Consider the following 27,173-nt stretch of genomic DNA (forward strand, 5'->3'; position numbering starts at 1 on the left):
AATTCTAAGAGGTACAAAATTCTTAAGAGCTGACCCTGTCTCTCTTTACATTCACCTGTAGCAAGTCTCTTTAGACAAGACCCACATAGAGACTTACTTGATGGTCCTCCAGTACACAATGCTCTCTCACAACCACCTGCCTTGTTAAATTCTCTTCACACTGCCAGGAATCTTCCTCCCTGATTATTTGCCTAAAATAGTCAAGGCTGTTCAAATGTCATCTCTTCCACAAAGACTCCCATGACCTTTCCCCAAAGTTCCCCACACATATGTCCGTGCAGCATTTGCTGCAAGCACAATCATTGTCCACATGCTTGTTCTCCTCACTAGAATATGAGATTCTTGAAGACAAGTTTTGTCCTGTTTTCATTTCCTTTACTAAGCAGATAACAATAGTGCTTATGGAACACTTGCTATGTGTACTATGTGCCAAGTACTAGTCTAATGACTTTATCCTATGAACTCACTTCTCACAGCAACACTATAAGGTGGGTATTACATAACATCACCCCATGTTACATAATGAGAAAACTGCAGCACAGAGAGGTTAAGAAACTGTCCCAATTCTGTTTAACTAATAGTGGTAGAGCAGAAACCTGAACCCAGATGATCTGGCTCAGAGACTTTGCTCTGGGCCACTCTGACTTTTGAACTAAGTAGCACCTAACATGAATTTACTTGTTGAATGGGTTATTAAATGAATGACAGTGGGTAGTTGAAACTAAGGCTTTCAACAGAAGTCAAGCAAACTCATTCTTAGAGGTAGCTACATTTTGAAGCAAATTTAACTGATTTTATTGTCTTTGTTCTCTATGCAGCTCAAGCCATAAAGACCCAAGGAAAGAGGTCTAGGAAAGTATGTCTGTTGTCTAGTGTCATGGACTGAATGTTTGTATCCCCTCAAATCCATATATTGAAGCCCTAACCCAAACCCCCTCTGCCCCCAGCGTGGCTGTACTTGAAGATGGGGCCTCTAAGGAAGTAATTAAGGTTAAATGAGCTCATATGGGTGGGGCCCTGGTATTAATGTCTTAATGTCCTTATAAGAAAACATCAGCACATCCCTACCCATAAACCCCCAAGGCAAGCATGAAAGAAGAGAAATCTCACCAGAAAGCAAAGGTCAACATTTTACTTTCTATTTTTTCTTTCAACATCCCCTGCAAATATAGACTTTCTTAGCTTTCATCGTCTTAGCTAGCTAGCTCTCAGCCTATGCAGAAATTCAATTTCTCTTCTTAAAAATGTATACTGATCAATATTATTACTGGTATCAGCCATGTATATCTTAGTTAATAATGCTACTATATTTTCTTTCCCATTTGGAACTCTGCTATAATTGTGGAGTGAAACTTTGGGGTCTCTGAAAGATTTCAATTTTCAGCTGTCTGGGGGCTTTAAAATAAAACAAAATTTTTTTAACTATAAAAATTTCCAAACAGACACAAGAGTAGAGAGATTATAGCCTCACAAAGATGCAACATTATCAAGATTTTTGCTACATCTGCTTAGTTTATTCCTTTTCCTCTTTTTTCTTTGCTGACATATTTCAGAGCAAATCTAAGACATCAAGTCATTAGACTCTTTTCTCTTTAAAAAGGGAGACATTTTCTTATGTAATCATAATGCACTTATATCTAGAATTAACAATAATTCTTTTGTTTGCAGGCTTTTGAAGTGAAACAACTCATACAAAATTTCATACTATGAAAAAGTTAGTACTGCATTAGAATAGTAATATTCTGTAAACTCAAAAGTTTTAAAGTGAAATTGAATATGTTCTGAAATGCGAGGTGCTGACCTACCATCCAACTAAAACTGAGCTCAAGAATGCCTGAGACAACTCTTAAAAATACACAGTATCAAGATTTCAGTCTTTTATATTATTTTAATAAAAAACACACTGCTGTGTACAAATATACAGATCCCAAGTTGTAACATTAAAATACAGAGTGCCATAAAGTAGTTTTGTAAGTTTTCTTCACTGAAAGACTTTCTGTCACATTTAGACTTTTATGATTACTAAGACATAGTGAATAAAAGAAGTACAGATTTTCCAACCTCATGATTATTAAATTTTCTGCAAAGGAATGAAAGTATACAGTTATTAAAAGGGAAACAGCTAGCAAATTAGATGGCCCTGCCTATGTTGTATTAATGTAACTAAGAGACACAATAAGAGCTATAAGAAACTGTAGTTAAATGTCAGAAGTATAGGCAACATAGCTTTCTCGGACTTCTACCAATGATTCTATACTTGATATATAAACATCCTTAAATGTAAAATACTTTAGTATGATTGCATCTGTATTTGTTCCAGAATGACAATTTGTTTAATGTATTAATCTGATATATATTTTTGAACCGGAATCATCTACCAAAAAAATGAGAAATCCTGAAAAGAAACTATTAGTTCCAAGTCAAATTATGTTTAAAAGTTGAAAGGTCTATTGAAAACAAAAGTGTGGCTAAAAAAACATTGGCTACGTGCCAATTTTTATTTCTAAGAGAAATTCTTACACAAATAATAATCTTCTTTATCTTACAAAACAAAACCAAAATATCCTAAAATCAATCCCACAAATCCAAATTAGCAGAACTTAGCATAACAAGTCAAAGCCATTCTTGCCATCCGCACATTAATTTGATAAATCAAACTGCATCCAAAAAAACCCCCCCAAACAAAAATCAACTTCATTTGCTCCTATGCAGAACTGATGACAACTTCCAGCCCTTAAATAAAGACAAATGTTACAGAGCTTTTTTTTTTTTTTAAAGAAAGATGTATATCCAGGAAACCCACTAGAACGTGTTACTTATGAAACACCATAAAGGCTATTAGGCAGCCAAGTGCTGATGGTATTTAAAGACAATAAAAGTTTCCATTCTTAATGCCCTTTGACGGGCTCTGTGCCAATATGCAAAAAATATGCTTTTCATTGGCTATAGATGATGAAAAGGTGAGGAAAGAAATATAATATTCCATCATACCCAAGCACAGAGCTACAATATTTGTATAAAGGAATCACTAATTATTTGTGTTTTAAATGGAGTCCCATCTAGGTATTAGGCTATAATCTAAATGTCAATAGTGCCTAATTTTAACTCCCAAGATAAACAAAAAGAGTTTATGTATCAAGATTAATTCTCTTTGGCCTCAATGGATACCATTCTCTCTGCGGGCAGTCTTTAGTTCGCTTTCTCCTCAGCACCAAGTCAGTGGTTTTCCCAGTAGAAGTCTCTGCTGGTGTGGTTTCAATTTGTGTTATAAAGCTCTCAGGTTTAACATCTGGTTTCATGCAACAACCGGAAAAGACTTCTTGATGGACTCTCTGAAGCTGAATAATAGGCTGCATCTTTAAAACTTGGGAAAACCCATCTCCTTGTTCAATTAATGCAGGCAAGGACTTAAAAAGCAAACAGAAATACTCAACATTAATCTCAGGTTGAAACACAAACAGAGACAGACACAAAACTCGAGTATTTCAATTCTTCAGGTCAAGGTTTTTTCTAAAACCTAAGTTTTTCAGTCATGGATATTTGACTTTGCCTTAAAAATACCAATTTTAGCTGAGGAATTTTAATGAAAAGCTAAAACTTTCTTCCTTCCTTCCTTCCTTCCTTCCTTCCTTCCTTCCTCCTTCCTTCCTTCCTTCCTTCCTTCCTTCCTTCCTTCCTTCCTTTCTTTCTCTCTCTTTCTTTTTCTTTTCTTTTCTTTTCTTTTCTTTTCTTTTCTTTTCTTTTCTTTTCTTTTCTTTTCTTTTCTTTTCTTTTCTATTCTATTCTATTCCTACAATGCCTGGTAATAAAATAAAACTTTAGCAAAACAGGAGGTAACAGAATCTCAGACCTAAAAATTTAATGTATGAAAGTCCACATTTTAGGACAGTATTTTAGAAATCTTAATCATCAAGAACAGGGATCAGCACATTTTCCAGTAAAGGGCCACAGAGTAAATATTTTAGGCTCTAAGGGCCTTACATCTCTGTCACAATTATTCAACTTTACATTCACTGTAATGTAAAGAAGCCATAGACAATAAGTAAATGAATGTACATGGCTAGGTTCCAATATAGTTGTATTTTCAAAAACAGGCAGCAGGTTGGATTTTAGCCTGGACCACCACAGTCTGCTGATTCCTGATTAAGAACCTGCTATGAGAGAAGTATAAATACCAGAAAATCATGCGATCAATACAAAGTACAAAAGAATGTTATAGAATATGATCAAAACAGGGGAAATTCTGGAGGAATTTAAAAATAATTTTCATATACTAGCAATCCAAATGTTTTCTGTTTGGATAAAATAAATGTCAAGAATATAAATAATTTTATTATAATATCAAAGCTCCAAGTTGGATATGCGGTTGATGGAAGAAATTTTTACAAACAGAGATAAGAGGGAAGTCACTCTGATTTAGCCATGATTTGGCTTAAACTGTCTGCTAACTGAAACAGCTTGTCATGGCCTATCAAATATACACTGTACATCTGCTTTAACCATTAAAAAAAAGAATGTTGCTCATCACCCAGTTACACAAAGGGTTAAGTCACAACCCTATTGATTATTTGTGTCAATACAGTATAATATAATGGCTAAGAGTATAGGCTTTGGAGCCAAATATCCAGGGTTTAAATCCTGGCACAGTTATTTATTCGGGCAATCTACTTAGACCCTCTCTGCCTTAGTTTCCTTCCTTAAAATAGGAAAATAAGAGTACTATCTCACAGGGTTACTGTAAGGATCAAATAAGGTTATATAATACATAGAGCCATTAGATGGTGGGCCTCATCCATACTAACTGCTGACTAAATGTTAGCTGGTATTAAACTGCTTGATGGATTGCTAACTCTCAGAATTAAAAATTATAGCCAGACTTTAAAGAAGCCAGCTATAATACTGGTGCTGAACAAATGGTAGTTATTCTGAATGTTACTGTCACTTAATAAATTCATTAAAGGTCTATATAAAAGACTACTGAGAATTGCTGTTATAACAGACTAAAACACATAGGAATGTTGAAAACAAATTCCAAGCTACACATGTTGTTCACTTTACAATTTAGCAGGTAGCTTTTACCTTCATGGTTTCACTCATCTCCTTAGCTATTGTTTCTCCTCTGTATATCAGGTTTTCTATACGAGCGGCTGCAAAGAAACCACCAAACAGTGTTTTAGGTTTTTTATCTACCACCAAATCATAAAAGGTATGCAGATGCTATCTGGACAACAATCTATTAGGACTATTCACCTTAGCTCAGTCTTTCTTGGAATACTTTGTAATCTATTAAATTAAGTGTCCTATTAAGTTTATCTAAATAAAAAGACTGTGAAAATGTTAGCACAGAAGAGAAAAACTAATAATTATATGTATAAAGCAACAGACAACAAAAGTTGTGCTATGAGTAGTCTTAACACTGTGTGCCCTTAAAAGAGAAGCAAATGTTTGTTCTATGTATTATCTGCCACTGTTTACTGTCCTCAAGCACTATCATCATGTTTTCAAATAAATTAATATTTGTATTACTCTGAATTTTCTAAAACTAAAACATATTTGAACTTAAAGTATATAATCACACTACATCGAGAATACCTAGATGGAATTTCTGAAAAAGAAATCTGGAATAATTGTCAGTAATACTCATTTTTCTTTCCTTACATCCTCAATGCTATTCTGATTCCTAATACATTTTATTTTCTGCCAATCTTTGTTGTAAATGTTCATGGCTACTTCATAACAGAACTGCACATTTAATGATATAGGGGGATAAAAATCCTACTAAAACTCCAAGTGAAACTAGAGATAATAAAAATCACTCTATTATGAAGTAATCTACAAATTAGTTTTGCAAAGAGTGGTTCTCACCAGAAATTTCTTAAAGCCTAAGCAAGTAAGGCCACAGCTTTTACTGGCTTCAAGAGATTGGCAAATAAGCCAAGCGAAGAATTTTACAGCTGCAATTTTTCTTTTCTGACTACTTAGCTCAAAAAAGTGAGAACACATTTAGGAAAAAAAAAAAAAAAAGGAAATGCACAGCAAAAGCAACTGAGAGAAAGTGGGCACTCAAAGGAGAAAGGCAAAGGCAACATGATGGCTTCAGCAAAAGGGTTCTTCACCTTTTCTCTTCCCACAGATTCCTTTGGCAATTTGGTTAAGCCTGTGGACCTCTTCTCAGAATTATTTTTTAACATGTTTATTTTTTAAATTGAGGTATAATTTACATACAGTGAAATGTAGGTCTTACATGTAGCATTCAATCACCTCTGACAAATGTATACCAAAGACATGGGACATTTCCATCACCCCATAGTGTCCTTGTGCCCACTTCCAGTCAATCTTCTACACAAGAAGCAACCATTTGTCTGATTTCTATCATTATACATTAGTTTTGCTTATTCTCAACATCCAGAACAATATTTTAAAATATAATTACTTAAAAATTCTGATAGGTAATACAAGTGCTTCTTCATTAAGTTAAATAACAAGATCAAGCATCAGGTCTAATTACCATCATAAGAAAATCATGATTATAAGTAATATTGTTAGGCATCTGCAACAACTGAAACTGAAAATATCTCTGGCTTCCAGTAGCAAAAAAAAAAAAAAAAAAAAAATTACAGGTATTGCTACTACCACCATTACCTGCATTCAAAATCGAAGGAAATGCTAAATTGCAGTTTGAGGTTAAGAAAAACAACAATGTAGTTTTTTTTTTCCCTATCCAAGTTCATAGCCCCCTATATAAGGACCCTTACCTTAGAATAATATGCTATTTTAATTTCTTTTAAGATTTGGGGAGATCCCTCAAGAGTACTCAGGCAATTATTAAGTTTTCTCCTGGGTATGGCAAATAAATGATCCAACCTTCGGTACCCTTGTGGTATTTTGGCTTCCAGTCAGACCCACACTTATGCTCTCCTCATCAAACCTGCACACCTGTGTGGAGTTGCCCATTCTTGTAATATTTATTATGTATCTTCCACGAACAAGTACCAGCATTAGGTACTCAGAGTAAGGAAAAATGGTCTCTGCCCCTTAAAGAACTTTCAGTTTAAATGACAGAAATGCACAGAAACACACAGAAACAAACTACTTTTTCAAAATCAGCTCAACCTCAAATTCTCAAGTAAAATTTTAAGCAATGGGTCCAAGTGCTAATATGTAAAAAATGTAGTAAATATTTGCCTCATGTTTCCAAATTTGGGGGACACTGTGGACTGTATTTATTGTACATATGAAAGCATAATGGGCACATTATTTGAAAATGTAACATACTATTTAAAAATAAGTTTATCCTATGTTTCCCAACTACACGGACACTCTATCTAGATCAAGGTGGCAGGTATATATCTTTTATGTGTATGTGTGTGTACAAATTTATTAAGCTGCGCACCGTATGTTATATTTTAATAGACACACATACACACAACAGTGAACAAAATCTTTAACATTTTCTCTAGAACATTATCTTACTTTTATGTATAGAGTAAGGCAATCATTTTCTTCTTCATTGCTATTGTATGACTCTATCATCCAAGGGATTCTTAATTTTTTTTATAAACACATGGTACTTAAAAATTTTTTTCTTCTGTAAACCCACATTGATGGGCAATAGCTGTTTTCTGTCTGTTGCACAAGCAATGACAATGTAAAAAGTGCTGAGTAGTTTGGGTTTGTGTGTAAAATGGAGTTAGGTCCCAGGCTTGGATAATTATGAACAGATTTTCTCACGTGAATGTTTGGTGGAATATTCTAAAGTTGTGCTGGACTTACAGTTAGTATTCCTGGCCCCTGACTACAAAATACCAGCTGTACCCTCCCATTACTGTGGTAACTAAAAACTTCCCTCTGCTTTTTCAAAGGGCCGCTAGGGGGCAGCACTGCCTCCAGTGGGAACCTTGGTGTTCTCAGGCATCTTTCAGAACTTCCCTGGGAAGAAGAACCTCATTCTCTTCATCTTGGACTCTCTAGCGCTGAACACAGTGCCTGACACGCAGAGTAGGTGCTTGATAAGCATGATGGACCAAGGCTATGATAAAGTGTGCCACGGAGGCAGAGGAGGGTGAGGTCAATCCAATAGGTGAACTGAAAGGAGAGTAGAGCTTCACAGATGTTGTAAGAGAGCTGCCTTAAGAGGAATTGGTGCTGGATGGCAGGGGGGTGAGGGGGAATAGGAGGTGGGTGGTAGAGGATGTGCTTTATCAAAACAAGGGAATAAATCAAGAAAGGAGAAAACACAGGAACCAAGAAACATGATCCAAAACAGAAAAGAAGTAAAGGAAATTCCCAGGATGGTGAGGAAAGGAACAGACAGGATGAAAGCTTTGCAGCAGGCCTAGAGAGAACCCAGTCCAGATTAGGAGAGGAAGACAAAAGGTTCCCAGAGGAATAACCCAAGAAAAAGGAAAGGGTTTTAAAAAATGGTTTGTTGGACAACCTGAAGTGTTTACAATAGTGAGAGGAATTTTATAGTTCTGTTGAAGTGTTTGGGAAAGAATTAGTGATCGACACAACAGCAAATAAAGCAAACAGAAAAATAGAGCATTCTGAAGGGGGATGGGAAGATGTTCAAGAAAGAAAGTCCTTTCTGTCTCCTACTGAAGAACATTTACATAGTCGTAACAATATAAATGTTAAATAATACTGATTTTTTTTATAAAAATGAGAGATTAAAAGTAAAGCTGATGAGTGTAGATCATCCTTCTGAGAAACCTGGCTATGAAAAAAAAGAGTTCAGGGAAAAGAAATGATGCATGAAAGCTTTCCCTCCTTGAAACTCTGACAGCCCATTTCTGTAGTATTATGGGTGGTCACACATTGCCAAGCAATCCTATGTAATAACTTCAGCAACCCTGTGAGGGAAGCAGGTTTCATCACCCTCCTTTTTTTTTTTTTTAATTGAAGTATAGTCAGTTTACAATGTGTCAATTTCTTGTGTACAGCATAATATTTCAGTCATACATATACAAACATATATTTGTTTTCATTTTTTTTCATTATAGGTTACAAGATATTGAATATAGTTCCCTGTGCTATGCAGAAGAGCCTCCTTTTATAAAGAAACAGAAGCTGTGAGAGCTGAGAAATGTATCTGAATTGAATGAATAACTGATTAAACATTGAAAATAATTAGAACCCATAGCACATGCTCTTCTATATTCTATACTATACTCCTAAGAATATAAGTTAATGAATGGTAAAAATTAGCTTCTATATAATGAAAATCTCTTGAAATAAATTATGCCTGGTAAAGAATTAAAAATGGAACAAGTCTAGAGTTAAATTTGTTTCAACTATTAACATTACAGTACCTTCTTTTTTTAGTTAAGTGAATTAAATTCCTTTCTTTGAAAACTAAGGAGCATCAGTAATTTTAGAAATAAAACCAAACACACAAAGACTTAAAAAAATCCACAAAGGTGGGAAAACAAACACACAATTAAAAATAATCACTAAATATGTAAATATGCTGTCTGTGAATGTATCAAAAAAGCATTTACCAACATTAGGATCTGCTTAGGAAATTTCAAAATATATAAACTTTTCAATCCCTTACTTAAGATTATTTTAAATGAATTTTTCACTTTTTGTAACTAGTAAGAGCATACAGGTTCTCCTGATATAGAAACATTTGACTTAAGAAGGTCTCACCAGAAGATGGCCTGTCCCTGCCATCCAGGAGGTGGGAATGGGCTTCCCCCACAAGGGTTCCCAATGGCGCTCTCCATAGCCTTGATGGAAACATCTTCATGGCAGCGCTATTTACCTTCTCACCACAAAGGTGTTTAGGAACCCAAACTATTCTCCCCAAATCCCATTTAAACATCATGTAGTGGAACTTAATGGGCATCTGAAATGTTACTTTTATAATATTTTTCATCATAAATGTGTAGTATTTTAGCTACATTATGGGTTACACAGGTCTCTAAAGGGCAGCCTAGAAACTTACCCATTTATAATACCATTTGGAAATTTTTTTCAGGGGGGAAATGCATTTCAAGTTCCAAAGCCTGGATTAAATATCAATTTTTGAAACATAACCACTTGTAAGTGGGTGACTACCTGTAACTATTCTGACAGAGGCTTAAGCAAGTCGTCATTATTAGGAAAAAAAGGAACTAGATCTCAGTCTTCGGTTTGTAGGGTCAGCAGAAGAACTGGAATTATCATAAAGTCTACTACAGAGAAACTTAAAATAGCTCCTTGTCATCACTACATATTTAGTGAAGGACAAAAAATAATAAAAAGGGAGTCTCTTCAATTAACTTCAAAAAGCTTTTTGAAAAAGAAGATCATATGGAAGAATGATTAGTTTTACTAATAGGATCACAAAAGGTGACAAATGAAAATTCATCCTATTGGTAGACAGTTAATCAGAAGATTGCTGCAAAGTTATTAAAAAAAAATAAAGTTTGCTCTTAAAAATGTGGAAGTTAGGCACCCTTGAGTACACTGCCTTCCCTAGTTACTTGCTTTCTAAAACATAGGGAAATGAAAAAGTGGAAATGAAAGATTGAGTAATCAATCTTGTTTTGCTTTCAGGTCACTGCACTGACTAAACCAGGAAACATGAAATTCCAAAAGCCTGCACAAAATCAGAAATTCAGCAAAAAAGCATTAGCTGAGTGCTTCCTATTTCCACTCTACTTTATGAGCATGAAGGAGCAAGCAGGTGTACTATAGGATGTCTGGTTTGTACTAGTTTCTAAAAGGGTAGCTAAGGGTATGTATAAGAACCACAAATTGAAAAGTAGCATCCTTGTCGAAAATGAAACAAAAAACTAAGCAGTGATTTATGACTTTCTGGAAGATAACCTTTGCTACAAATTTAAACGGGTCTGTTTAACACACCTGCCAGGTAGCAGGTATATAATCCTCTGCATCCAATCCCACCTGCACCTCACCACCTCCTACGGTACTGAGAGCTGCATCTCGCTTAAGGTACCACATACTTTCAAACTCCTAGCTTGTGTTATCCGGCCTCAGCCAAGTCTCTAACCTCATCCTGTAATGCTCTTTCCCTCTATTCCTTCCACTACAGCCTTAGTGGTCTTTTGTTCTATAAATACTCAAGCCCATTCTTAACTTAGGAACCTTGTTCTAGCTCTTCTCTCCAGTCAAAAAAAGCTCTTCCTCTTTATTGTCACAAGACAAATTCCTTCTTGCTGCTTGCTCAGAAAAGTGTTTCCAAGCACCTAAACACATCACCCTAGCACTGATGTTACTTATTTATTTTTATAATTGTTCATACTTTTCTTTTCCCACTAGAAGGTAAATTCCATAGAGCAAGGACCTTGTCTGTGTCGCTCACCGTTAAATCCTCCACATTGAGAACAGTTCTGGCATACAGTAGACATTCAGTAAGTATGCTGAATGCATGGGTGAATAATGGTCACTCAGTAAGTATTTAGTGAGCATGGTGCTATATGCTGGCTACATGCAATGCAAACACAAAGTAAAAAAAAAAGCTCATGGAGCTTTCAGTTCTGTGAGAAACCATAAAGAAATACACAAATACATACTGTAACAAATGTCATTAAGGAAATAAACAGGTTTTATAGTAGAAAACTGGGGAAAGGCTATTTTAACTAGGGTGGTTAGGGAAGATCTCTCTGAGGAGGTAGCATTTAACTGAGAAAGAAAAATTGAGAGACGCCAACTTCAGAAGTACTCGGGAAAAGCATGTGTGAAAGTGAGGTACTTGCAAAGAACTGAAAGATGGAACATGGGGTGAGAGCAGAAAGGAAAGTGCCTGAAATGAAGTTGGAGGGACCAGATCATGTAAGGGAATGATGAGAAGTTTGAAGTTTATTATATATATTTTTAATTGGAAGATTTTAGGATTTTAAGCAACAGAATGAAAGTTGGTTTGTGTTTTTAAGAGTAGCTATGAAAGTTCTACATGTCAAGACTTGAGGATGTGGCTAAAGCAGGACTAAAGAGATAAATCTAAGAGATAAATCTGTACCCTTAAATGCATTTACTAAAAAATAAGACTGAAGTAAACTATCAAGCATTAAACTCAAGAAGCTAAAAATAACAGAGAAAACTCAAGAAAGCAGGAAGACCACACTAAAGATAAGATCAGAACTCAAGGAACCAGAAAATTGAAAAACAATAGAGAAACTCAATAAAACTAAAAAATGACTCTTTGGAAAGACCAATAAAAACACAGAAACCTAGAACAAAATATCAAGAAAAAAGAGAAAGCAAAAATAATATTAAGAAATAAGCATATGCGGAGTAGAGATTTTTTAAATTATAAGCAACTACTATAGTTTCATACCAATGGATTGAACACATGGATGAAAAAGACTATTTTCCAAACAAGTAGAACCAAAATTTATTCAAGAAAAAAATAAAAACCTGAAGAAATCAATAACCATTAAGTATACTAAATCAGTTAAATCAAACTTCCCCCCAATACACTAAGCTCAGACAGTTGTAAAGAAGAATCTTAACAACTTTTCAAAGAACAAATAATCCCTAATGTTTAGAAACTATTTTATGAGGGCAGCATAACCTTCATAACAAAACTGGAAAGGAACAGCATATTTTATATTTTAAAATATCACGTTCTTTTTTTTTGTGACTAGAGATGCAAATTTACTATAGGTAAATATACTAAATATAAAGTATAGGTAACTTTAATTCAAATATATGAAAGAAAAAAATATACTGAGTAAAGTGGGGTTCTCTCTATGAACGCAAAGATAACAAACAGAAAAAAAAAATCTGTCAACGTTAATTCACCATACTAACAGAGTTAGAGACAAAAAGCATATGATCTAAGAGCACAAGGGAACTTTATGATTGATGAAAAAATGTTCTATATCTGAACTGTGGTCATGGTTACATAGTTATATACATATGTCAAAACTCAAACTGTACACATAAAATGGATGTATTTTATTACATGTAAATTATACCTCAATAAAGTTGGTTAAAGAAGTATATGATCTCAGTTCATGCAAGAGAAGTGTTCAATAAAATTAAACATTTATTCATAATTTTTAAGTATCATGACCACTATCATCACTATTATTCAACATTATACTGGATATACAAAGTTAGGAAAAAGACAAAACCTAGCATTACTTGTAAATGATGTAATTATCGACAATTTTAAAAGATCTAATTGAAACTAGGTAAACCATTAAAACTAATAAGAATCCAGAAAACAAAAATCAATAGTGTTCCTAAACATGAGGAATATTCAATTATAATATGTAACCCCAAAATGTTACCATTTATAATAGCTACAAAAAGATATCTAGGAATAACAACAACAACAAAAAAAGATATGTAAAAATCTATGTAGAGAAATTTACAAAACACTATTTTTTTCTTATAATCATCTTTATTACATGTTTTTAAATACTTCTCTAGATGCATAACAGAGTATCTATCATATCCATTTCCTTAAATAATACTGTTCTCAATGTAGCAAGCAGGCAGCACTATAACCATCTTTATTACATGTATTTATAGAAACTATTGGGGGACATTTTGAAAACTGAAAACATTTTGAAAAACTCAAAATGACACATGTTTATAAATGGGAAGACATATATTGTTAATGTGACACTTCTTTCCAAATTTATCTACAAATTAAATGAAATTCCAATCAAATCCCAGTAAGATTATTCAAGCAATTTAACAAGTTGATTTTAACAATTCATATGGAAGAATAAAGGGCCAAAAATAGGCAACAAAATTCGAAAGAAATTGCAAGATATCAAGACTTCTTATAAAACTAGAGAAACTTAAAAAGTGTGGTAATGGTGCAGAGACAGCAAAGTCAACCAACAAAATTAAAAAGAGAGCCCAGACATATATCTGGAGAAAACTCTAATTCAAAAAGATACTTGCACCCCAATATTCATAGCAGCACTATTTACCATAGCCACGACATGGAAGCAACCTAAATGTTCACCAACAGATGACTGGATAAAGAAGATGTGGTATATATATGCAGTGGAATACTACTCAGCCATAAAAAATGAAATAATGCCACTTGCAGCAAGATGGATGGACCTAGTGATTATCATACTAAGTGAAGTAAGTCAGACACAGGAAGATAAATATCATATATCACTTATATGTAGAATCTAAAAAAAATGATACAAATGAACTTATTTACAAAACAGATAGATCCATGACATGGAAAACAAACTTACGGTTACCAAAGGGGAAAGGGAGGAAGGGAGGGATAAATTAGGAGTCTGGGATCAGCAGATACAAAGTACTGCATATAAATAGGTAAACAACAATGTCTTAATGTATAACACAGGGAACTACATTCAATATCTTATAATAACCTATAATGAAAAAGAATATATATATATATATATGTGTATCACTGAATCACTGTGCTGTACACCAGAAACTAACACAACATTGTAAGTCAAAGAAAGAGAAAAGAAAGAAAGAAAGAAAGAAAGAAAGAAAGAAAGAAAGAAAGAAAGAAAGAAAGAAAGAAAGAAAGAAAGAAAGAAAGGAAAGGAAAGGAAAGGAAAGGAAAGGAAAGGAAAGGAAAGGAAAGGAAAGGAAGGAAGGAAGGAAGGAAGGAAGGAAGGAAGGAAGGAAGAAAGAAAGAAAGAAAGAAAGAAAGAAAGAAAGAAAGAAAGAAAGAAAGAGAAAGAAAGAAAGAAAGAAAGAAAGAAAGAAAGAAAGAAAGAAAGAAAGAAAGAAAGAAAGAAAGAAAGGAAGAAAGGAAGAAAGAAAGAAAGAAAGAAAGAAAGAAAGAAAGAAAGAAAGAAAGAAAGAAAGAAAGAAAGAAAGAAAGAAAGAAAAAGAAAGAAAGAAAGAGGAAAGAAAGGAGAGGGGAGGGGAGGGGAGGGGAGGAGAGGAAGGAAGGAAGGAAGGAAGGAAGGAAGGAAGGAAGGAAGGAAGAAAGGAAAGCAAGCCCGCCAGCCTGCCCAGCAAAGATTTTTAAACAAATGCCATTCATTGTTTATGTATACATATCTGTAAAGTAAAAGCATAAAAACATTGATAGGAAGGATACACTCAGCTTGAAGACAGTAGTTATTTCTGAAATAAGAGGAAGTGGAACGGGATGGTGGAGGGTACAAAGTTTCAACTGTATCCATAACCTTTAGTTCCTAAAAAGGTCTGATTCAAGTTTGGCAAAATGTGAAAAACTCTTAAAAATGAGTAGGTACAAAGATGTTCATCATGTTATAATCCATGCTTTCTATATGTTTGAAATATTTCAAAGAATTTTTAAAAATTCACCTCTGCCTGATGGATATGCAATGGAATGGAAGAGAACAAGAGTGAAACAGAAGACCTTCTATAAAGCATGTCTAGAAGTCCTGGCAAGAGTGAGGGTGACCTGGATTAGAGGTGATAATCGCAAGATGAAGAGGAGTGGATGAATGTGAGCTTGTATTTCAAAGGAATAATTTGTAGGATTTTCTAATGGATTGTGTGTAAGGAGTTCAGAAGAGGAAAGAACAAAGGTTGACTTCCAGCTAAAGCAAATGTAGGTGAAGGTGCCAGTTACTCAGCTGGGGAAAACTGGGAAAGGAACTAGTTGGAGGCATCAAGAATCCTGTTTTATGTTCATCTGATTTCTTCTACTCAGACATAAGCTCTTTATGTGGAGAATCTGTCTTCTTTATCTCCATACCCTGCAAAGTTCTTAACATAACCATACAAAATCATTGTTACACACATTGCCTAAGTAATGCATTTTGAAAACCAGACTGTCTTCTTATTTGAAAGTGTCAGCTTTCAAATAAACTTGATATCACTTAATACTCTAATAATAAAAGGAAAAAAATTTCTCAAGACATTCCCACAAAAATTTTACATGCAGCTTATTCAGATTTTCAGCTTCTATACAAATTTATGCTTTCTACTTTCCTCCTAAGCCATTTTAGTTTCATATGATTTTATCAGTTAAATGTATTATAAGTTATGCAGTATTATAATGTGTACCATTGTAAATGAGATAGAATTTATAATAGGGTTATTATTACATAGCATCTACTTATAAACTACTACTTTGTATTTTAGTTACAGTTTATAAAGCCCCTTATCACATGTGATTCATAACACAATCTTGATAAGTAGGCAGGACATTTCTATAAAATTTAGTGGCAAATCTGGAATTCACACCTAAAACATCAGGCTCAAAATCTAGAATTTGCCATAAAGAAACAGGCTTGAGGAAGTCAAGTGACTTGTCCAAGGACATGCAGCTAACAGAACTGTAAGTTAATTTTGTTATGTTTAAACAGCTGATGCTATTCTAAGCTTATAAACATTCTAAAAATGTACAATGACAAAAATCTCAAAATTTATCCAAAAGATAGATTTCCAGTTACTCCTTTGCGTACTTGTGAAATCAGAATCATATGATAAAGATTTTCCACTAATACTATAAAACTGTAATGGAAGGACTAAAACCATGTAGACCTTCAAAGGCCCATTTAAGTAAATCTGTTTTCCCTCCTAAGATAAAAAGGTTACCAAGTTTCTTTAGAAGATAAGTAACAATACCTAAAGAGTAATACTTCAGTATACTACGATATAAGTTTCAGTTATTATTTTTATGTTGTTCAAAATTAGAACAAGCATGTATCAATCACTGCATTTTGGCAACCATCCCTTTTTACTGAACCATGACAATTAAGTGTGAGGTCCTAGGTCCATTTTTATCGTCAAACACAGTGAATGCTGTGAATTTCACAATACCTTTATGCTTGTACTTCCTTCTCTCAGTTTATCCTGCTGGCTTGGGACATTTCGCAAAGGGCAAGGGGACGTGTTAGAAAGCAGTTCAGAATTCGACAAAGGTAAGGTATTCAAAGCCTTAAGTATAAATGTCCAATACAAATAAATCAAGGTCTTAACTGTTTTTCTAATAGTTCAGAAATGGCACTTGAGTACCAAAGGCAAATTCCAAATGCTCTCTTAGGAAGAGTGTTACAAATTTTTAAATGCGAGAATAGACTCATTTAAAAATATATATGACCCACATTTTCAGCAATGCCAGTTCTGTTGCTGGATTTACATAAGTCTGTATTAATTTTACTTCTCTGTGTTTTAGAGGATGCACCTCAAGGGAAACAGAATTGAGTTCAAAGGCATAACAAGTGTGCATATCTCTTAAGTTCAACATTGTATTTTTACTGGATTTTATTCTGTAAATGATGAGAAACCAATGAAGGTTATCACGCTGAGGAGTGACACCATGAGTGCTTTAATAGTATAACTTTGGCTGTAATGCAAAGAATGATAGCATAATAGCAGTTACAGATGGGTAGGTGTAATAATAGACATTAGAGATTGGGATGGTGTTATAATAGTTTTAGGTCAGGAGAGAGCTTTATAAAAGTCCAGATTCCTGGGTCCCAGTCCTAGAGATTCTGAGTCAGTAGGTTCAGAGCAAGTTCTCAAAATCCTAAGTGAAAAGGGAGCTAAACACTGATAACTCTTAGTGAATTAGAACACCAAAGGGAAGAGACCTTCAAATGAGTATCAGGAACTCATAAAAATTACAAGCTCATGCTTCATTTTTACCGCAAATGAACACTGACTCACCTGGATCAGGGTCATATTTTAGGTCCAATGGATGTACAACAGGGTGGTACTGCTTCTAAACATAATATAAATTAAAACAGATTTAATGTAACCACTTAATACCTTATATAAACATTTTCTTCAGCTAATATAAGCAAATATACTATTAGTACTAGCATTCTTTTGCAAAAAAAAAAACCCAAAAAACAAAACTTAGATCCCGAAATCTGTAGGGAAGAGAGAAGAAAAGAAAAAAAGACCAAACTAAGCCTGAATTATGCCTTTTGCAGTATTGTCACTTACTGCATACACTAAGAAAGAGCACCACTAAAAAGCATAAGAAAAGCAATCAAGCAAATAAAAGACACAGAGACTGAATCTTGTATTTATAAAGTACAAGGTAGTTTCCAAATTATGAATAGACTGTTTTTTAAAAGTTCACTTTAAAACAAGTGTTTGGAACTCAGAACTCATACTCCCCTAGAAACTCTATTTTAAAAAGTGGCACAACCACTAGCATGCTGGCGTTCTGAGGCTTATATACCCTGTGACACATTGGGACCACAGCAGCAGAACTATAAGAACAGGAGCCACAATTCAGGCAAAAAGAAAGAGGAAAATGTCCCTCCTTTCTCTTGCCCAAAGTAGCAGGAGCCAGAAAGTCTGTTTTTTTTTTAAGTCGTCTTTAGTATCCTCACCTCATCCATTTTGTATCACTTTTTAAATTTCCACAGCAGTACTTCACCTAGGCCTGCCAACTTACTTTTATGCAATACAGATTACTAGGGGTTTTTTGGGGGAGGGAGAGGTAGTAATAGGGAGGGGGACACTTGAAAGGAATACATTTTGATTGTATTTCCTGAGGAAATTTTAAAAATGGCAAGGGTGGGGGTGATGGAGTGGGTTATTTCTGGGAGGACTGGCTTCTATGGAAGAAAAAAATGAAAAATTCTGCTTATAATTATTTTTTCTCATGGAATGATGGCTAAAATGCTTTAGATAAAGTACCTACCTTTACTGTCTAGAACAATTCCTGGAAGGAAAGCAACTGGAAGATTCACATGTGAAAGTATGCTAATTTCATAAACTAAGGACCAACAGTATAGCCGAATCTAAAGCAGCATGGATTTCTCATTCCAGAGGCAATGCCATTGCTAGCAAACCTACTTTTCCACCTTATCGTGATTTGGGGAGCAAAACAAATTACTCACAATCCATACAGCAAATTTTGATGTTATGAACAGGTACTCAATCTTCATCATAGATTAAACTAAAGGCTCTTCCAAAATATATTAACATAAATAATGTGCCAAAAACAAGTGACAAACAGGAGGAAAACGCTTAAAAGATAAATTTCTTTTTCCTTCCTCGTCTCAAAATTAGGTTATTAAGTCATCTTCCATCTTCAAATTCTATTTCAATACCAGCTTACTCAAAACCTACAGTGACTTAGAAGAGGAAAAATTTTTACAACAGACGAACAGTAGTAATTGAGGCAGGAAAGACAAAGAAAACAAAATGTCATTTATCCCCACTTGGATCTTATACTTTAATTTTTTTATTGTAGTAAAATAGACATTACATAATATTTACTACTTTAAAGGTAAATCGTCTTACCAGAATTTCTTGCTTTGCTTTTATGGTTTTGATGACACTTTCAAGGATCTTTCTGGGATATTGCTTACGTTTTGTGGCTATGTCTACTATGATTTCATCAAACTGGTCTTCAAGTACTTTGATATCAGAATCTATTTCAAGAGGAAAAAATAATACCAAAAAATTCCTTAAACACATTGTTTATATTCTATATGAAAATGTAATATAAAATAAACTAAATTTAGCAAACACAAAGTCTAAGGGAAACAAATATGACAAGTTAATAGATGCCCCACTTTGGTGATGGATTCATTTATTCATTGAACAATCAGTTACTGAGCACCTATGGGAAACCAGGCCTAAATCAGAGAAATACAAAAATGAACATAACATAATTCCTGCTCTCTAAGAGCTCATGGTTCAGTGGAAGAAACAGATTAACTGAAAAATAATTTAAACGCAATAGAGGTATGAACAAAATGCTATCAGGACAAAAACAATGGAACACTAACTCTGCCTTAGGAATTTAAGATTTTAAAGAGAAAGTAATACTTGAGTGGGACCTTGAAATATAAGTATAGAGCCACTGGATTAAAAAAAAAGTAGGGAAAAAAATAAAAGCGAGAAGCATTTTATGCAGAGGAAACGTATCTGTAAGATCACAGAGTCTTTGAAAAACAGAAAAAGTTCTAACTGGTTACAGGATAAAGTATAAGGAAAGAAGGGTGACAAATATAAAAGAACCACATTGTAAAGAGCATTTAACATCAGGGATGCTAACAAGTTTTGGCTTTATTACGTGCTGAACCAAAGCCGTGACAGCAGCAGTCAGGAGAGTAGCTAGATTTGAAATAGGCACAATGAATAAATGGCAGGAAAACGTAAAAGATGTGGTGACTTTACAGTTTCTCTGCTTTAGCAACAGCTTTCTTACCAGTTGCTTTCCTATGTTTTGAAACACAGTTGACCCTTGAACAACTTGGGGGTTAGGGCTGTTGACCCTCCACGCTGTCAAAAATCCAAATATAATTTCATAGTCTGCCCTCTTTATCCACAGTCTGCACCCGTGGATCCAACCAACTATAGATGATGTAGTACAGCAGCATGCGTTTAGTGAGAGGAAATAAAAAGAAAACCCGTATAAGTGGACCCTTGCAGTTAAACTCTGTGTTGTTCAACAGTCAACTGTACTGATTCTTAAACTCTAGGAGAATAATCAAGTGGGGAACTTGTCAGAAGTGCAGAAATTTTGATTCAGTAGAGGTCTCTGGAATGGGGCCCAGAAACTAAGCATCCCAGATGAAATGAATGCAGGTGATATATCAACTTTATTTTGAAAATCATTTTAAAGAGTAGCAAATATTAAGTATTAAAAATACTAAAGAGCTAGATCCTCGGCTTAACTGGTCTTATATCATACGTGTTCTGCTATGTCAAAGTCTATGCTAGAATGGATCTACTTATTTTATTGAGTAGAGCTTCCTAGGAAGAAGCCTGAAACATGTTATATATTTTGGAAACATCTTGAGACACTGCTGACATACATCAGCAGAAACATATATACCAGGTAAAGGCTGATGGGGTACATCATGTATGGATTTTCATTCGTGAAACAAGTATTTACTAAGTGCAACTAAATTACTTCTTCTGAAAGCATTATGAGATATAATCATGTCTTACTTTGAATACTCATTTAAATAAGCAGCCCCCTCCCTATATTTTGATTTATTATTTAAAAGTTCAATCCCTAGCCTGAAAGGAATATTGTTACTATTTCACAATCAGTTTTTTTAAAAAAAGTCTCCCAGCTAAAAAGCTTCTTTGTATCATGGAAAATGGTTTCTTAGCGCCACCTAATGATAAAGCTACAAAACTGAAATGTATAAATTTGAGCAGGGAACAATTAGTCATTAATTTAACAAATATGTACTGTGCACCAAGCCAAGTATTAAAAACACAGCAAAGAGGAAAAAATATATAATCCCTGCTCTCAAGGAAATTATCTTTTAATTCTTAAATGTGCCTGATCCAACCTTCTGAATTCAAGTCCTTTCAGGGTAGAGGGGCAGGGAAGGAGTTGGTTTCACTTGTGTATTCATTTTTTCACTTGTTCACTCACTTGTACAGTGATCTTGGTGAACAAAACAGACAAAAACCTCCCCCCTTGTGACGCTTACTTATTGATTCTCTGTATTAGATCAGACACAAATCTTATTAATTCTACCAGCTGAACATCTCTCGAGCCCATCTGTTTCTCTCCTTTCCCACTGTCTTAGGGTAGGTCTTCACCATCTTTCGTTGTATTATGGCAATAATCTCCTAAGGTATGCCTGCCTTGAACTTCTCCCTTCTCCAATCCATCCCCCACCACACAGCTAGCAGGTAGCTCTCTAAAACACAAACTTTTTGTTATAGTAGTGCACCCTTATCTATGGTTTCACTTTCTACAGTTTCAGTTACCCGTGGTCAACCACAGTCTGAAAATATTAAATGGAAAATTCCAGAGATAAACAATTTGTAAGTTTTAAATTATGCGCCATTCTGAGTAGCATGATGAAATCTCATGCCATCCTGCTCTGTTCCACTTGGGACACGAATCATCCTGTTGTCCAGCATACCCTGCCCATTAATCACTTGGCAGCCACTTCGGTTAACAGATCCACTGTCACAGTATCACAGTGCTTGTGTTCAAGCAACCTTTATTTTACTTAAAAATAGCCCCAAAGCACAAGAATAGCGATGCTGGCAATTCAAATATGGCAAAGAGAAGCTGTAAAATGCTTCCACTAAGTGAAAAGATGAAAGTTTTCAACGTATTAGGAAAGGAAAAAAATTGTATGAAGAGATCTACAATAAGAATAAATCTTCTATCCATGAAATTGTGAAGAAGGAAAAAAGAAACTTGTGCTAGCTTTGCTGTCACACCTCAAACTGCAAAAGTTACAGCTGCAGTGGGTGATAAGTGCTTAGTTAAGATGGAAAAGGCATTAAATTTATACAATAATTTGAGAGTGAGGGAGAGAGATCACATACATGTAACTTTCATTACAGTATATTATTATAATTGTTCTATTTTATTTTAGTTATTGTCATTAATCTCTTCCCATGCCTAATTTCTAAACTAAAGTTTATCAAGGGTACGTATGTTTAAGAAAAAACATAGTGTACATAGGGCTTGGAGCTATCTGAGATTTCAGGGAACCACTGGACGTCCTGGACAAAATCTCCCTCAGATAAGAGGAGACAACTGTAACTGCACTTTAAAAACCTTCACCAGTATCCCCTTACCTACAAGATAAGTAAAAACTCCTTAGCATATCCTACAGGACTTTTTGTGATCTGGCCCCAGCTTCTCTCTCTGGTCACATCTGCCATTAGTTTTCCCAATTCACTTCTGACATTTTCCAAACATACCACTGCTCTGTGCCTTTGCACACGCTCTCTTCGTTGCTTCAAATGTTCTTCTTACCTCCTTTCTGTCTAGTACACTCTCATTTATTAAACCTACTCCATTAGGTCTTTCCCCACTTCCCAAAGAGAAACAGTGATTCCTTGTCCATGTCCTTCCATTAACATAGAGTTCCTAAAAGGTAAGGGCCATGTTTTTTCATCTATTTCCCGGAATTTGGCCTAGTGTCTGGCATTTATCAAGTGCCCAGGAAAGAAGGTAAAAGTATAGTTTTCTTAACTATTTCCCCTCAGAGTTATAAGGGGAAAAGGGGACAGAGAATAGCCACACTTCAGCCATCCACCCAGGCTGCCAACCTGTCAGAAAATACTTATGTTAATCTATAAATTGATGAATCAGATTGCTAAAGGCAGTCTGAACCAAACAATAAAGTGACTTCACAGAAAAAGTCAGATAAAGACACAGTAAAGGCTGTGCAGTTTGAAAATACTCCTAGGTGATGCAGATACACTCTGTCTCTCCTACTAAGTGGCAATCACTCTGATATTTTGGAAAATCCGATTTTTTTTTTCCATCTTAATATATAAACCAGAAAGTGAAATTTGGTGGCTTTGAAGAGATAATTATAATAATCCCAAGGATTAGGTAGTAAAGAACTATCTTAATGTTGAAGAGAATAATTATAACCACAGAGAATTACTTGATAGGCTTGGAATAAGCTCAAGGATATAACTGGATAACCTGAACAGCTAGCAGTGATATCCATCTTTAGTGGTCAGATCTCTGTAATATCACCATGGGGACTGACAAAACACTCTGGTCCTCTTGTCAGGGTATCCTTTCTCCTGGACACTGCTGGAGAATTCTGCCTCTCTTTACACACTGGTCATTCTTTTTCTATTAAATTTTTTCCTTCCCACATGGACCATTTTCTTTCTATCAAAACTTTGATTTCTTTAGATATGTCAACATTATTAGTTAGGGTACAATCTAGTCTTCTCTGGACCAAAAAGAAATATTCTGTCTTTCTAAGGAGGTTTCTCCAAATACGGACCTCATCCTTTACACGGTACTTTTATAGTTTAACCTCACACTTCTAAGGGTACTTCACTATCTACTCTAAGGATTGCCAGTAAAACTACAACTTGATTTATAAAGTATTAATCATAGGAATCCTCTGGGCCTGTGTCTTCATCTGGGGATAGTTCTACAGCATTTTCCAATAAACTATTGACAACGGTGCTTTTGATTAACTAATCAGATGAAAGTCCTGCTGGGAATACCAGATAGCATATATAAAGGATCAAGGTGACCACTGTTACCTTGACTCAGCCTATGACTTCAATAGTCTTCTAGATTAGTTTTCTCTTTTTTCCAGTGAAGGAACTCCTCAAGCAAAGGACTTTAAAAAGAAGTGACACTGAAAATGGGGATTAAGAATTAGCATTCAGAGGGAGGGTATAGCTCAAGTGGTAGAGCGCATGCTTAACATGCATGAGGTCCTGGGTTCAATCCTCAGTACCTCCTCTAAAAATAAATAAAATAAACCTAATTACCCCCACTTTAAATAAATAAAATTTTAATTAATTAATTATATTAAATTTTTTAAAATTAGCATTCAAAATAATATTAACTACAAAATAACACAGAAATTAATGACAGACGGGAAAAGTTAAATCATACCCATAAAGCAACTGTCTGAAGCTTCCTGCCATGCTTGCCCATTAATGCTGACATTCTCTTGCACAGCTGATTCAAAAGTCTGCAACACATTCACAATAGTCAAGTCACTAAAAATAACTTTAAATACTGAATTAAACATTTTGGCAAAATAACAATTTCAGATTTGTGATAGAGAATACAAAGAAAAGTAACACAATAACCTATTAGTGTATTTATTATTTTCAGTAAAGGAAGGTTTCACTTCGACCACTGATTCTACCTACACTCTAGCTCTGACAGCCATCATGCTACCTATGGGAAAATGTGCCGCAAAATTTCAAAATATTATTGTATACAACAACAAAAAGTACTCCTTAAATGAAAAAAAAGAAAAGCTAACAAATTTGGACTCAGTTGAATCTCAAGGGTATTAAGTACTACGAATACACTGAATGAGTGTCAGTGTTAACAAGAGGGAAAATATACATGCTTAAAAGAAAGTGAAATTACTTTCTACTTTACATAGGATTGTACTTTTTTGAGCTGTACACTGAAGTATGTAGGAACAAAATGACACAAGATATGCAATTTGCTTTACAATAGGAAGTATAATAAATTTTTGATAACTTAAATTTTGTGATGATATGGGGTGTCCACTGAACTAGTCTACTTTTTGGTCTACTTTTTGTAAGGTTAAACATGTTCATAATACATTAAAAAATAAAAGACTAAAGGAATTTGGTAGTATCATCCAAATTTTAAATGTGTATTCCCTACAACCTAGTAATTTCACTTCTAGCAATGTATCCTAAAGGACTAGTCTCATAAAAACATAGAGGATGTGCTGGGTACGTTTATTTCAGCAGTTTGAAATTATGAAATATCGAGGGAAAAATAACAAAATCTAAATTCAAAATTAGGTAGGAATGGTTAGACATACAATATATCCATATCACACAATACTTAAAAAGAATGAAGCATTTCTCTACATAATATTGACAAACAAATAGTCAAAGCCATATTTCATTTTAAAAAAAGCAACTTGCTAACAATACAGTAGCATGACACTATTAATGTAAAAAACAAAATAAAAAAAAATTTTTAAAACAGAGAGAGAAGCCAAGAAAAAAAAAGGATTACACCTTCCAAGAGCCCTTCAAAATAGTAAGTTATTTCCAGGAAGGAAGAGGGATAGGAGAGGGAAATTCAAATACTTTTGCTTTATGTTATTCTTTATAGTGAGAATGTATTTTGTACATTTTGTATAATTAAAAATAAGCTTAAATCAAATGATAACTAATAATTATGAGATAAAGTACATATTCTACACTTTAAAGGTTTTACAAGGTAAAATCTGACTTTATATATATACTTTCAAGAATTATCTGAGAATATAAATTGTCTTTGTAATATTCTTTGCACAGTGGTACCAATACTACTTCTTTTAGAATACGCTACTATACTATATGGTTTTAGATAAAGAAGTCTCAACATAATTAAAGCCTCTGCCTTTTATCTGCTTTAATTAAAATAAAACAAGTGAATTTTTTGGTAGTTTAAGTGTATACACCTTTTATCTTCTAATTCACTTTATCATCTACTAAATAGGGTATAACAGATTAAGCTAAGCTCCTTTTTTTCTGTAAGGTAATTAAATGTTCTAAGTACTTTAGCACTTCCTAGAAAGGGGTAAGTTCTAAGATCATTACACAACAAAACAGTCTTCTCCCAAAAAACTACGAAAAATGTCCTCAAGTATGCCTCTTACTCTTCCCTTGCTTGCAAGGAGGGAATGACTTAAGAGCCAGTGCATACAAAACTGGAATACAGAATCACAACCCAAGGAGTGTTCCTTCATTCTTCCACTTAACCTTTACTTTCTTTACACTGTGGTCATTCACACTCAGAAGCGTTCCACATTTTAATTTTTTCCTACATATAAACAGATTGTGTGCTTTCTTTTCACAGGCACCAATCCCTCAAATTTGTTATGTCTCTTCCCAAAAAACTATCTTCTTCGGGACTCTGCAAAATATTTGAGAAAGGAAGGGGAAATATATTACAAGGGTCAATGTGTGATTCTTAGTGAAGTTTATAATCAAGACAGCGTCTTTCTCTACTTCAGGCATATAGAGAAAATGTTTTCGTTGTCTTTACCAGATGTTCTAAAATAAGCAAAAGGAAAGGCTAAAAGCAAGCCTGGTGACTGACTTCCAGGACTACCCTTTCCTGGAGAATTTCTCAAGAGTCTCTAGACTAGCCACTTTGTGGCTGCTGAGGCCTTAAAATGTGGCTAGTCCCAAAGGAGATGAGCTGTAAATTTAAGACATCACATATGAAAAGCTCAGTATATGAACAAAAGAATGTAAAGTATCTCCTTCATTTTCCAACTATTACAAGTTAAAACGGTATCTTGGATATAGTGGGTTAAACAAAATACATTCTTAAAATTAATTTCACCCATTGTTTCTTATTTTTATGTCAAATTACATACGTGGCTCGCCTTGCATTTTTCTATCTGACAGCAGCGGTCTAGGTAATTAACAATAATACCCCACTGCCTCTAGCATCTATTTCCTTCCCTCGCGTTTCTCGGGCTGCTTTCTAACGGAGCAAGCGGCACCGTTCACTCTGTCAAAGCCTGGCGTAGGCGCTTTTTCTGACTCTTGAAACCTGGGGTGTGGAGAAAAGGGGTGATAAGACAAGAGATGGCTACTGGGCCCGTACCCACTGCGCATCTCGCAGCACGGGCTCCCGAATCTCCTCTGGCAGCGCGTCCCCGAGCTTTTGCACGAAGCGGCCGCACAGCTCTAGCATTTCCGTCACGGCCCGCTTCGAGGTGCAGCGCACCCGGAAGTCTTTTCGGGAGGTGGCAGGGACCGAGACCCTGTCGTCTATCCCGGCCACTCGTCCCACGTCCCGCGGAGGGGAAAGATCCACCAACTCAAGAGCCCTCTCCATTTTTCCAGCT

The 27,173-nt window shown here is 34.8% G+C and overlaps 1 protein-coding gene across 1 annotated transcript; it reads right to left on the bottom strand.

Moving 5' to 3' along the window:
* Positions 1 to 1,868: 1,868 nt before the first annotated feature.
* On the bottom strand, positions 1,869 to 27,163 carry NSL1 (NSL1 component of MIS12 kinetochore complex). Its single transcript, XM_010992121.3, has 6 exons — positions 26,930 to 27,163; positions 24,224 to 24,302; positions 19,153 to 19,283; positions 17,557 to 17,611; positions 5,080 to 5,147; positions 1,869 to 3,407 (listed from the first exon to the last, which is right to left on the bottom strand). The coding sequence occupies exons 1-6, from the start codon at positions 27,161 to 27,163 to the stop codon at positions 3,129 to 3,131; spliced, it is 846 nt and encodes a 281-aa protein (XP_010990423.1). The 3' UTR covers positions 1,869 to 3,128.
* Between the last annotated feature and the right edge of the window lie 10 nt (positions 27,164 to 27,173).

This window comes from Camelus dromedarius, chromosome 21 (assembly GCF_036321535.1).
Source record: "Camelus dromedarius isolate mCamDro1 chromosome 21, mCamDro1.pat, whole genome shotgun sequence".
NCBI classification, from domain to species: domain Eukaryota; kingdom Metazoa; phylum Chordata; class Mammalia; order Artiodactyla; family Camelidae; genus Camelus; species Camelus dromedarius.